The 13,450-nt window shown below is 34.7% G+C and overlaps 1 protein-coding gene across 5 annotated transcripts; it reads left to right on the top strand.

Moving 5' to 3' along the window:
- The first annotated feature begins 1,258 nt into the window (after positions 1–1,258).
- LOC120623744 lies at positions 1,259–8,369 on the top strand. Of its 5 annotated transcripts, XM_039889951.1 has the most exons (9): positions 1,259–1,390; positions 1,463–1,674; positions 3,266–4,686; positions 4,754–4,965; positions 5,051–5,245; positions 5,319–5,771; positions 7,216–7,323; positions 7,394–7,639; positions 8,143–8,369. In XM_039889951.1, exons 2-7 carry the CDS (start codon positions 1,470–1,472, stop codon positions 7,268–7,270), a joined length of 2,541 nt encoding a protein of 846 aa, XP_039745885.1. In that variant the 5' UTR covers positions 1,259–1,390; positions 1,463–1,469; the 3' UTR covers positions 7,271–7,323; positions 7,394–7,639; positions 8,143–8,369. The 5 variants fall into 5 exon arrangements, with proteins under 5 accessions (XP_039745885.1, XP_039745883.1, XP_039745886.1 ...); XM_039889949.1 differs by having other exon boundaries at positions 7,216–7,639; XM_039889952.1 differs by lacking the exon at positions 7,394–7,639.
- The last annotated feature ends 5,081 nt before the right edge of the window (positions 8,370–13,450 follow it).

The raw sequence follows: 13,450 nt of genomic DNA on the forward strand, positions 1-13,450 counted from the left end.
ATCACGTGACCTCGGCTCGGTTAAAAAAAATTGGTTGTCTGTAAAGTCGGCTTAGTGACGATAGTTGAACGTGACAACGTCGTAAGAAAATACTGATGGAATGGTTGCATTTTCCAAAAGAAAATTTTAATTTTATTTGTTTGATAGATATTATCGTTGTCATAAACAATTGACACCACATTCACTTTTCACTGCACTTCATCCTTGCCGAAAACATGTAAATGTATTATTGTATAGAAGCTGTCCACGCGGACGCATCGCTCACTCAAGTAGGAGAGAGACAGATGTCGAACGCGGAGGCCGACTGTGCCTCTTTGTCGCTCGTTCCGCGCTCTCGCTTGCACTTCAAGCCTTGAATGGAACGCCTCAGAGCGAGGTAACGCCGCATACGTCATGTTTTTTCGTGCGTGCAGCCGGCTCCATGGAATTATAAGACGTCGTCCCGTCAAAAAAAGTGTGTGTGTCAGCTCCGACGCACGACTGGAGTTTACTCCTTACTCCTGCTCCTACCTCCTCCTAGTTTATTTAACTGAATGAAAATTAATACCATATGAAAGGGTAAATTAAAAATCTTGTGCAATTTATTCACACACGGCGGAAGTGTAACTTCTTATAAGTAGCCTACGAGAGATTGAGGTGGATGTAGAGTATCTGAAATATTAGGATAAATGTAATGTTTATTATTTAGTTTTATGGTAACTGGAATGGGTAAAAAAATGTATTATGTTTTCTATCTCACTCTGTCCCATACATTTATGTGTTTGTTTCTTTATCTAGATATTATTCGGTTTCCTTGGTAACTTAAATAGGAAAAATAAGTTAATTAAACGAAAGCTACTTTGCATGTTTGCGCATTACAGTTGCCGGGCATGCAACGTCGCAAAGCGAAAACGTAACGAGGTCATTCATGAGTAGATTTTACTCCTCACATTTTTCTCATAACGGGCGCCTTATATATGAAAATCGATTCTTAAGGAGTAAACTCCAATAATTTAATTTTTTGATATTTTGTAGAAAATGTATACTTGTCCAGTTTTGTGTAATATAAAAATATTGAAAAATCATAAATAATAAAATATTTTTGGTACACTCAAGTACTGTATTGAAAAAAAAAACACTCCTACACTAGTTCTGCTAATCATTTCACGGGTCAAATTAAATTGGACCGGTAGGTAATACCTTCTGTCCAACTTCGTGATGTTTGTTTCCACAGACTACAGAGTACTTCGAATATTATGTTTTCCCTGTTCTCATGCAATGAGCGATCTGTGTCATGCACAAGAGGAACAAGAAGAATTAATATTTCAAGAAAGCAGGACTTATTTCTTGGAGGTCGCAATAATTTTTCTATAAATAAATATCTTTTTAACGTTGTGTCCGACTGTAATCTGTAAGTTAGTTGAAAATAAGTGACTACTCTCTGAAACTAGGGTCCCTTAAATATCAATTTTTCTGTTGCAAGATTCGTGATGGCTTGCGTTGAAGCACCATTAACAAACGCTGATTCAGAAATGGAAGAAGGAGAGATAGTGGACGAGGCTGATGACCTCTCGGACATATCTTCCGAGGAGGAGTTTTTGCTACGGCAGCGGTTGCAAGTGTTGGAAAATTATAACAATGTTTTAGAACGCAAGGAGGCGAAGCGATCATCAATCGGGCCAGGTATTTTAGAAGGTAGAATACAGCCTCGTTAGTCTAGTGGCGAGAAAGTATAACTACGAAAAATGAGGTCTGAGGCTCGAAATCGGGTCGGAATCTATAATTGTTAAGTTTGAATTTCTCTACCAAGAAATTTTCAGTAGGTAACAGTGTGGTGTTAGAAGATTGTGTATGAGCTTCCACTCCGGTGCTCGTTGTGCTCTTTTAAGGTGTTGCCCCTGGCCATTACCGTTAACTTTTGAAAAAAATCAATATAGCCTTGAGGAGGAGGATGAATCTCATTCTCCCAGATAAGCAAAGTCCTGTGTATAGGCATTTTTAGGTTAGTTTATGTAATACAACCATTTTCGACCATCTTGTGCCTTGTAAGTTGTTTTTTTCTTTGCTTAGCGTAGCCTCAGTCATTGTTGTTGGATTTTGAGGGTTCTGTAGCCAGATATGTCCTATGTGCTTGAGTCTTATTGCACTTGAACAATTTCTACAAGAGGAAAATGTTTTCAAATCACAGGCACAAGTTTTCTTTACCTAATTAGTCTGAAGTATAAAAGCCTTAAAAATAAATGTTGTTTAATGTTGAAATAGTTATAATACAGAGTTTTGTGAAATTCTGCCCTTTGTCAAATATCAGAGCATGACAAAACACACAACATTGTTTTATGTTTATTTGAAAAGCCCTACTTACTTTACTTTTACTCCCTTCTACAACCCTTTTTGTGTCTGGCGGACACAAAAAGGGTTGTAGAAGTCACTCCTCTACTATTTTTCTCCATTGGTATCTCACTTTTACTTCCTTGAACAATTTCAGCTTTCCAATTTTCTGTGAATCCCTGCAAAGACCTAAGGCCTGTAGAATCTTAAGTAAAACAGGATGCAGAACTATTCTTTCATGTTATTGCTATCCATGTATGGTTTCAAATAATGCATTGCAAAATAATGACTTATGCAAAGGTACCAAACAAAGTTGAAATTGAAATTAATCTATGACTACAAAACAGCAAAAAACTTTTCACCATCTTTAGTTATTGTGAAATCTTCACATGAAGACGGCATGTTTAGAATTGCATATCAGTTCAGAAAAAGGACGGGGAAAATTGTGATAAATATATTTTGTTCTATGCAGTGTATTCATACAATTATAGAGTAAATTTTAATGCATGAAGACAAACATGACAGTAGTATTCAATTTTTGGCAAATGTATCAAAACTAAAAAGTATCAACTATCTTATAATATGGTTTCAATAGAAAAACAAAGCAGCACAAGGGTTATTTCTACTATAAAGTAATTAAAATATCTCTTGCTTTGATGGTGAAGGAAAACATCAATAGGTAACCTGCGTGCCTGAGAGGTGGTGGACCTAAACCCTTTTCATTGTGGGAGGAGATCCATGCCCGTAGTGGGCTGGTAATGGGTTGACGATGATGATGATGATGATGATGAATGGAACCCTGAAAAGCATTGCATTATTTATTAATATTAGTGGTGGTATTACCTACCATAATTATTATAAAGCTGTAATTTTTCATGCAATCTATTTTTATTTATTTGTCATGAATGTATTGTCTTTGTCAAAACACTCGGTAGCCATAAGATAAAATGGGTTTTAGGTACACAACGAAGAGCTGTATACGATTATTCTGGTATTTCTGGTGCAGACGCAGATAATGGCTTTGCAAAATTGACTTTAAGAATTACTAGGGATCAAAAATCTTTTAAAACTCAACAGAAACAAAAGAGATCAAAGCAAGTTATCAAAGAAGGTTCAAAGATTAAAGAACAGAGAAGAAAAAATCACCGCATTAAAAAGAAAATTTCAGTTATTAGTGATAGTGAAACAAGTGATATTTCAGAAGATGAATACAGAAAAAAAAGACGAAGATTAGAAAATGCTGTGTCTTTAAGCAAAGTCAAACAGGATACAACAACTTTAAAAGACCGTATTACAAAAATGTTATGTGGATCCAAATTGGAAATTCCTCATACTGAAGTTCATACTAAAATAATAGAATCTTCAGAAATACCTAAAGACAGCTTTATTCAGTTACATAATAAAGAAAAAGTTAACTCAATTAATGCAGATAAGATACAGGAAATCAGTTCAAGTGTACCAGTGCTTGTTTGTAGTGATGATACTTTAATAAAACCAAATGAAATGTTACAAAATGTAATTGAATCATCAGTAATCGAAGAAAAAGCAGATTTACATAGTGATGGCAATTCTGATGAAGACTTAGAATTGCTTCGGCAGTTGGCACTCAAAACGAAATGTGTGAAATTAGCTTTGCCAAATGAGCAAATGCCCTCTGAAAACAAACAAGCATTATCAGAAGATGAAGATAGTGACACTGCAGAATTACGGATGATTTGCTTGAAGTCGGCTTTTTTGAAAAAAGCTATCGAAATTAAGCAAAAGCAGAAACTACAAAAAAGGCTCTCACAGTCGTCTATTGTGCCAGATGATTTTGATATACACACTGAGAATGATATAAATGTTGATAATAACACAGATATTGAGTCTGTTGATATGGATATTGGATCAGATGCTGAAGACAAAGGGAAAATCATTAATGATTGCACCCAGAAAAATGAAATTCAAACAAATAGTGGGGAATGTGATAAAGCCATTTCTGAGAAAAAAATACTCAAAGATGAGTTAGAAGATGATGAAGATTTATTGCGAGCAAAGTTACTAACTTCTCTAAGTAAAAATCTTCCACATCTTGTTGAGATAAATGATGAAGATTCTGTACTGGCTAAACCAGAAACTAATTCTGAAAATACAGCAAAGAATCAACCTCAACAACAGGAAAAGAAATTCATTATTCACCTTCGAGAGTCTGATTCTGAAGGTGAAAATGAAGCTACGAAAAATTTAACAAAAATGCACCTTAAATTATCTGAACAACAGGAATTCCAAAACAAACTAGATCTCTTCTTAAAGTCGACGCGAATGGAAGTTGAAAAAAAAAAATTGCCAGATGTTGTCCAAAAGCCCATACAAAAGCCATCTGAAAAGCTTGTCATCAAGGTTAGAACTGAATATAATGCGTGTATTGAAGGTAAAATTGAGTGTTATAAATTTCAAATCTTTTTAGGCTATGAATCATTTACCGAAGTCCGAGCAGATAGAGTACAAAAACTTAGTCAAGAGAATGGCTGAATTAGAGAAATTGAAACAAGCTAGACAGAATGCAGTAGACAATAGAATACCAATGTTGAAAGAAACTCTAAAACCAAGAAATATATCACTAGAGGCATATAAAATAGCTTATTCTAAGAAAATAGAATATAAAATCGCCCAGTCGAGGTATTGTATCAATTTATATTCTTATATTTTAATTGGTTTACATATATATATATTCTCGATCAAAAATAAAATCATTATTCCACAGAAAGAAAATTGCAGAGGAATCTGAAAAAATGCTCAAGCTAAAGGAAGAGGCCACGAAATTATCTCAGCGATATAAAATAGTTGCTACAGAACTACGGAATATTGCCACTGCAATAACTATAAATAAAAAACAGCAAAGAGTCCTACAGAACAGTTTATTTAAAATAAGACATCAGCATCAGATGCTGATAAAAAGGTAATTTTTTGCGTGAAGGATCTATTTAGGTCTCCAATTATATAGTCGTTATTAATAATTCAAATGATTTCAGCTCACCAACTAAACATTCCAGCAGCCAACACATTCAAATTGATCATTCGCATGATAAAATTATAACATGGACTAAATTGCAAAAAGAAAATGATCCATCAAAGAAAGAACACAAAAATCCTGATATGTTAAAATCAGTTAAAGTCAGTGTCATTAATAATTTTAATAATGAAAACATTCAAGTTCACCCAAGACTATCAGTCCAAGTAGATACCAGTAACAACAAAAAAGTTGTAAAGATGCCAAAGAGTCCTTTAAAAGACCGTGTAGTTGATATTAAAATGTCGAGTTCCCAAAAAACTCATGTTAATGAATTAAATAGTGAACAATTAGTCGGTACGTCAATAATGGAAAAAGAAACGATAAGAAGAAGTAATGATGAGGCAGAATCCTATAATACGATCCAGGATGTTAATGATTATAAATCACCTTTAGATTCTTTACAGTGCAAAACGTAAGTAAACTCTTTCTAAAATGATAAATACATTAAAAAAGCAGTACCTACCTGTGATAAAATCTATTGTTCTTTAACCCAGCAGGAGGTAAGTATTTGAAACACGTCTAAGAATTATTAGCACTGTACGTATTATAGTGTAAGGTAAAACATATTATAAATTATATTGCAAATATGTAAAAAAAGAAGTATGGAATAAAATATGAAACAAAATCATCAAGTAATGATAAAACTTTTCACTTTTTCTTTTTCATAAGCACTAGGTATAATTTGCTTGCTTTCAATCCTCTATAAAAGTTTCTGAAACAGTTAGCTTATGGCCAACATTAAAAACACCCAATGTCCATAACTCAAAATAAACATTATATAATCCAAACGATTATATTATCATCGTTGTTGTACCGAATTTTGTTGTAACACTCATTTGTTTATTTTTCGATCCCTTCTGCGCAAACAGTTTTACACAGACTGCCAATATCTTACTGATCGATGCGTAGTATATGTATGAATTTCAAAAAAAAAGAACATAGTCAAACGTGTGCCTGACTGAACGCTGAGTGCCGTAATAAAAAAGTAGGTTATTGAAATCCCCGCCATTTATCTTTGATATAGGTATATCTATCGTTTTGTTTACAAAAAAATTAGCAATTCAAGTTTTGCAGGAAACCGCCAGATATTTAAATATCTTTTTATATATTTTATAATTATATTTTTCGAATTTCATAGAAAATAAAAATAGTGAAGTGGTAAGTACAAATATTCTGCCGAGTACAGTCCGGGATCAGGACCTTCCACCATTAAATAATATATTCCAGTGAATTTTAATTATTTTTTAAAGAATTTTGTATAACTAGAAAAAATGTGTAATTACTTCTGCAATAAATAATTATTTTATTACTCAGTGATTGATCAGATGATTAAGGATACTAGGACTGGCTTTTTTATGTTAACAGTATGCTAATTGTTTCAGAATCTAAGAGGTTTTACAGTAGATAAAGTCGTGAAATAAATTAATTTTGAATTTTGTAACTGTTGATAATTAGGTATTAAAACACTCATGTGATACTAGTATCCCACACACACCCCTTATTATACAACAGTTGCACAATAACTATTTTAATACAAACATTGGGCATTTTAATAGTAACTATTCTATAGGTCTATGCTAGGTGAGTTAAAAATGTACATTTTTGAATTTGGAATTGTATAACCATAACTCCAAAACACAGCAGATTCCGTGAAGAAACTTGTTCCATGGCATGAATCTATCGAGAATGTCAGTTTTCAGGAATAAACAAGAAAAATGGTGCGGTAAGATTTAACTCATTCGGTAGATTTACCGTTCAGCACCTCCTGACGGGTTAAAGATATTGATAAATTGATTTTCTTAAATAACATTTTTGAAATGACACAGATGTGTTTACTTCTAAATGTTCTTCATTAGGTATGCTAAAAAACCGAGACTCTATATACATTCAAACTATCGTAAAGCTAACTGAGTGAAATTGTGGATGGCCATATGCGTACGAACATCGCCGGCCTGCGCTGCGATGTAAGTATGCATTAAAACTGTCCACGGCTGTAAACAACTCTGTAACTGTTCTAAACTGAATGCCTTTCAGCTGGGAAGAAGACCCGAACGGTGTCCTGTGCCCTTTCGAGGTTGGAGGCAGTTGCAGGGACACCGATTGCCAATACCTCCATCCCAAACCCCATAAAACCGAATGACACTACACAAAGTTCACAAACGTATGCAGACACTGCCATACATACAATAATACTCATACTCGTTACATATTACCGCGTATGTCTTTCCTCTTCCACATAATATCCTCTTTATCTTCAACTGCCTATGGATACCATTACGTGTAAAGTATTTATATATTTTTTCTTTTTTTTCATATAATTATTATTTCGTCATGCATGGCCAGTTGTGCGCAATAACATTATTGTTTTCCGATTAATATTTCATAGTTATTTCATAATTAAAATTTCATCCCGTGGTTTAATAATCGACTGTTGCACTAAAGTTGTTTCCATCCGTTTTATAGTTATTTAATGAAGTTTGGTTTAGTGTTTTGGCGACATATTAAAATCAATTGCTCCATTATTCTCTTTTATTGTACTAACACATTTAGGCGTAAGCAGATAACCTTAACGAAGCGCAAATCACGTTTTAAATGTTCTCATTATATTAATCGTTTTATGTTTTGGTAAAATTATTTCGCGAACTTATCCGCTGTCTCCGCTGTCGGAGTTAAAGTTATCTGTCGAGGCTTATAACAGATTTAAAAAAAAAAATTACTCATATTTTTTTTTATTTTTTGTGTGCCCTAGATTTTGTTATTTATATTAATCTATGCCATTCTAGTTGCCGTCAACAGTCGTACAGCAAAGCTTCGGGCGCGGTAAGTGAACGAACCTTTAAACTAGTGATTAAAAGTAGTGATTACCGACTAGACATTGCGGTCCAGTGATGCCGGAGCCCCGTGTCGTGCTCAGCTTTAAGGGTAAACTGTGTTTGTGGACAATTCATATCGATAACGTTAGATATAATTAATTTACCTAATTATATTTATGAATAAAATAATGTATGTACAATGTACATGGTGTAAAATAAAAGTTAATAATAAAGTTTATTAAAAATATTGTAAAATTGCCTTTTATTTACTTCATTCACATAGGTATAACCTTAAGATCGGAAGATTGGATCGGGCTTGCAACCACCGCTTAAAGCAGTATTATTTAATAATAAAAGTGTACTAAAAATAAGGATGGTAATTTTGTGATATAGCGTCTATAGTATCAAAATATGTGATAACTTAAGTACAATTAGCACACAGGTAAAGTACAAAATGATTACCTAGCACGACTACCTACGATAGTTTATGCAATCTCAGCATGGGCGCACGAGGGCAGTGGAAATAATATCCAAATAATAGACTAGAATAATAGACGTAATATCAAACGGGGGTAAACTTCTCCTTTTATCTGTTGCTGTGTAGGTGGACGAGTAAATATTCCTTGTCACAGGAGATATTATAATCGGGGGATACTTATTTTATCTCCAGCCTATATAGTCTGTGCTTGCGGTACTTTAACAAAGTTATAGATTAGAGCTAACTTTTCGGTGAATGATTTCAAAATGATATTAACCCTGGTACAGTACAGAGTATTATTATTTATGTAAAACATTGAATACCTATTTGATATTTGACTAATTATCGAATTATTTAATAAAAAAAAGAAAAGTTGTTGGTTTTTAATTTAACAACTACAGGCTGAGTGCTATCTGGTAAAGTCCATTCGCTTAAATACGGTCGCCATTTTGCTGGGCCGCCTTGGCCGGAACCGAATCCTGTCAAAGGCTCTTTCTCTGACCTCTGGGTATAGTTAGTAAATTAATATTAATGAAGTATAATAATAGGAATAATTAATAAAATTAGTTTTTTGGTATATTGGGCTACGCACATTTAGGTAAATTGCTGTTTTTACGCTGGTACATCACTAGTGAAAATTGACTTTCTACCTACCTATTTATGGGAGTAAAATGAAATAAACTGAATATAAAGAGACAATTTATTTCGGACATTTGTAAAATAAAATACCAGTTTAAATACTGCTTTCATCACAATGATACATTTATATAGACAAAAATACGTATATTTTGGAATCAAATTCGATATAATTATAAACCTTATTTATAGTTTAATAAGAATCACAATGAAATGACTAGATAGGTACAAACAGGTTATTTGATACACACCATAGAATAACTGTGGGAGTAGATGAAAAGGAACTTTATGCGTTGAGTTTATAACTTTATTATCAAGGGTTTTTAAATTTTACATCAATAAATTGTATGTTTATTAATTTTTTAGAAACATTCATTAAAAATTTCATAAGGTTTGTGTTGGTGTTTCCAAAGCTCAATTAGTTTTTCAAACCTCCAAACCGACGGTTCGTTAGAGTCGATCGGTATTCATTTTATAAAATCTCATAAATATATTTCAAGATTACAACATATTTAACGCAAATGGATACAAAATAGTACACATTTTATAAAATTTATCCACAAGTGCTTTAACACGTACCAATGAGCCCACAGTTAAGGACATACAGACACAGGACAAACGTGAAAAAGGTAGACTATTGTAACTTGATTCTCGAAGAGCGTAGTAACACCCCAAATAAATAATCTTCAGATAGCAGATTTTAATTAAGTTGTCTCTCTTTTACATATGGATATCACTTCTAAATTAAATATGTCATCTTAAGTTTTGGATTGGATTGGTTATTTATTTCGGGTGTTACACAATCATTATTTGCTACATACTCGTACTTACTTAGTTGCTCATCAGTCGCGGACTGCCACTCAAACATATTATACGCATGTATATAAAAACCACTGACCTCTATAATTTTCATATTACATCAATGTCTATTATACTATTATAGAGGTCAGTGATACAAACACTCTTGCTCTATAACTATACCTACTTTGACGCTGGCAGTCATGATGCCATATCTGTTGTATACAAATCTCTACATTAACTAAATTGTCAGGTCCAGAGGAAGGCGATGTCCACTTTACACAATGGTCGCCGTGGAAAAGCTTTGCTCTGGTTAACCCTACTTTGAGACCTGACAACGCAGTTTGTAAAATAATATGCTAACAAGGTGCCGGGCAAAAATGTCGGTAGGACAGCCTAGGTATTGCTTGACAATTATTTTGTACCTATCAGTTTTGTATGGCATTTTAGGCAGGCCGCGGCAGATGCAACTTTCATGATTTTGTTACCCTCAGTTCTTAACTAAAGACAATATTAATATTGCCTTATAACCGAGGTCGCCCATGTCGATTTTGTGCAGCGCAATACAGTCGCACAAAGACTGCGACACGGTCGTTTACAGTACGATTCAAACTTAAATGCGTCTGCGTGCAGTTAGCAGACGTGCGCTGTTACCCTCCCCGCTAAACCGGACACCCAAAATGTGTGTGGTGCGCAACGTCGTGCGCAAGGTTCAAGGGAGCATTTACGTTTGAATCGTACTGTACTTGCCTACGAATCTAACTAAGATCTTGTATCGCTACTGTCGCAAAATAGTCGCTTTTCAGTATCGACACAGTCTCGTGCTACAAACGTATCGACCGATATACTTCTTTCACCCGATGTCGTCTGATACTATCCGATTTTATCGCTACGCTTTTGTCGCGTATTGCAAGTGTGACCAACGTCCAAAAGTAAAGATGGATACTGCATATATTCACGAATCCAGCTACTGAATCGCTGAAAAAAGTCGACGACCTTCGGCGACCTCTCTGAAAGTAGAGTGATAGAAATACAACACCATAAATATGATCTTATCGACACGTTACAAGAAATTATCTAACTTACCTAAGTATTTATAATAACGATATAGATTACTCAGATATGAAATCACAATATTATAGTATGTTTACATTATTCCTACCTAAAAAGCAGGCCGCACCGCAAAGCTAAATTGCTACTTATAAAGAAAATGGTTTAAAGGCAAAAAAAATCCCTGGCAGCCACCGCGACCACAAATCTTGGTCGTAGGCGGGTTATTCGATGGCTTCACATCACCAATTTTCCAACTTGTAAGTTGGAAAATTTTCTCTAGCGGCGTCACGAAATCACCAACTTTCAGCATTGCCGGACAACAACGCGTAGATTACTCTACAATTAACGGATCGGTGGGTCGGCAGTTCCTATACGCAAGAAAAGAATCATATCAGTTTAACAGCTTTTTGTGTATGTTTAAATGTGTGATCAATGCACGTAAAGGGATTGAACGTTTTAAAGGCAGCCGCCTAGCAGCAATATATGCGTACGTTTCAATTTTGATCCATCTTTTAGTACATGTATATACTAGGAGGTGGAATTCAGATATTGAGAATTTTAAATATTTTACGGTGTGGCCCGTTGTTATGTGCGCGAGCTAGGGTTTTATGCGAGCAACTATCGCGGTAATGTATACGTGCGTTTCAAAGTGACTCGCGTCTGAAAGCGCGACTATCGTCTATCAAATGTATGAAGTAACACCAAAAGGTTTACTCTAAAAAGGCTCGAGGGGAGTGAGCGTTTCTTTATCGGTGGCAAACAGCAATCTCGTTAACGAACTTTTTATTTGCACGAACTTTTTTATTATTATTTAAACCAGTAATAATTTTGTTTGTTTGAATAAGATAATCTCTGGAACCACCGTCCATTCGAGGTTCGAGAGATGGATTAGAAAAATCTTTTTTTTAATTTCATCATCCAATTCTTGAGAAGGCTAGGTATTTATATAAAAAAAGGTATTAAGCATATCGCAATTGTTTGGTAAAAAAGTCAACTATCATTTCTATTGCCTGCAAAGAAACCGCACCGTATTATAAGGGGCCATCCATAAAGTACGTCACACGAATTTTAGGACTTTTGAACCCCTCCCCCCGTCCTTGTCACAGGTTGTCACATTTTTATAACCCCCCCCCCCCCCCTCCTGATGTGACGTCACACATTTTTTAAATTTATGTATGTATTTAAAAATAATCGAGAGAAAACAGCTATTTTCATTTTTTACTTATTTTTATTAAATAATAATCTAATAAAATCAAAATTTTTAATTCACATCCAAACTTTGCGTTTTAGTATTTTAAATTTTAACATGTGACGTCACACGATGTCACACTTCGGTGATACCCTCCCTCCCCATTAACGTGTGACGTACTTTATGGATGGCCCCTAACTGTACGTGTCATTTCATCTCGGAAGGGAGTTAGGTATGTGAAGTTAGAGTGATTTTTATTTCTCCTGGACAAGCTTCCGCGCAAAGAATTAGCGTGCCAAGGCCGCAGATCTGGGGTTGCCCCCGCTCTTCAGCATTTACAGTGTATATCCGGCTAGAGCAATATCGGTAGGTACTACTTAATCACAGTATCAGGAAGTAAGTGGGTATAAAATGATCGCACACTACCTTCAGAGGCGCAAGAGGCAGATAACTCGACTAAGCAACCAACGCCAGTAGCATAAGATACGCCAAGGTTATAAACGTAAACTCTTCGACATATCCGTTTTCGTGTTACGCATTTTTAGTAGTGAAAAATGACGATATTAAAACCCTAGTGATAAAAAAATACATTTCAGATTAGTGCCATAATCATGAGGGCACAACATTGATGGCACATTTATCCTTTCGAAAAGACCCAAACTCCCAGTGGCGTGCATAGAGGGTATGCACAGGGTATGCAGATGATATAAAATGAAGAAAATCTCCCTTACGAGTTACAAATACTTAAGGTTAGGCTTTTTATAACTCTCACAATCCCTATCCTTAAGTTTTTTATAACTCGTACTGGAGAATTTCCTCATTTAATATCATCTGCATACCCCGTGCATGTCCTCTATGCACGCCACTGCAAGCTCCTATTTAAGAAAGAAAGAAGAAAGAAAAATCGTCTTTATTATCACACATTTGTGTAAAATTTTACATATGTGTCATAAATTTGCTAAAGTAAAAATGTGTCACGAAGGCTGGCACAGTATAGCTGCATACTAAAAAGCGCAGCACTGGTTTTCAGCCAGCCCCCTTAAAAACAAAATGTTAAAAACAAAATGTTACAAATCTCAGTAAGAGGTAAATCGTAAAGAATGTCAAGTGTCAAGGGTCCTAAC

Source organism: Pararge aegeria, chromosome 5 (assembly GCF_905163445.1).
Source record: "Pararge aegeria chromosome 5, ilParAegt1.1, whole genome shotgun sequence".
Taxonomy (NCBI): Eukaryota; Metazoa; Arthropoda; class Insecta; order Lepidoptera; family Nymphalidae; genus Pararge; species Pararge aegeria.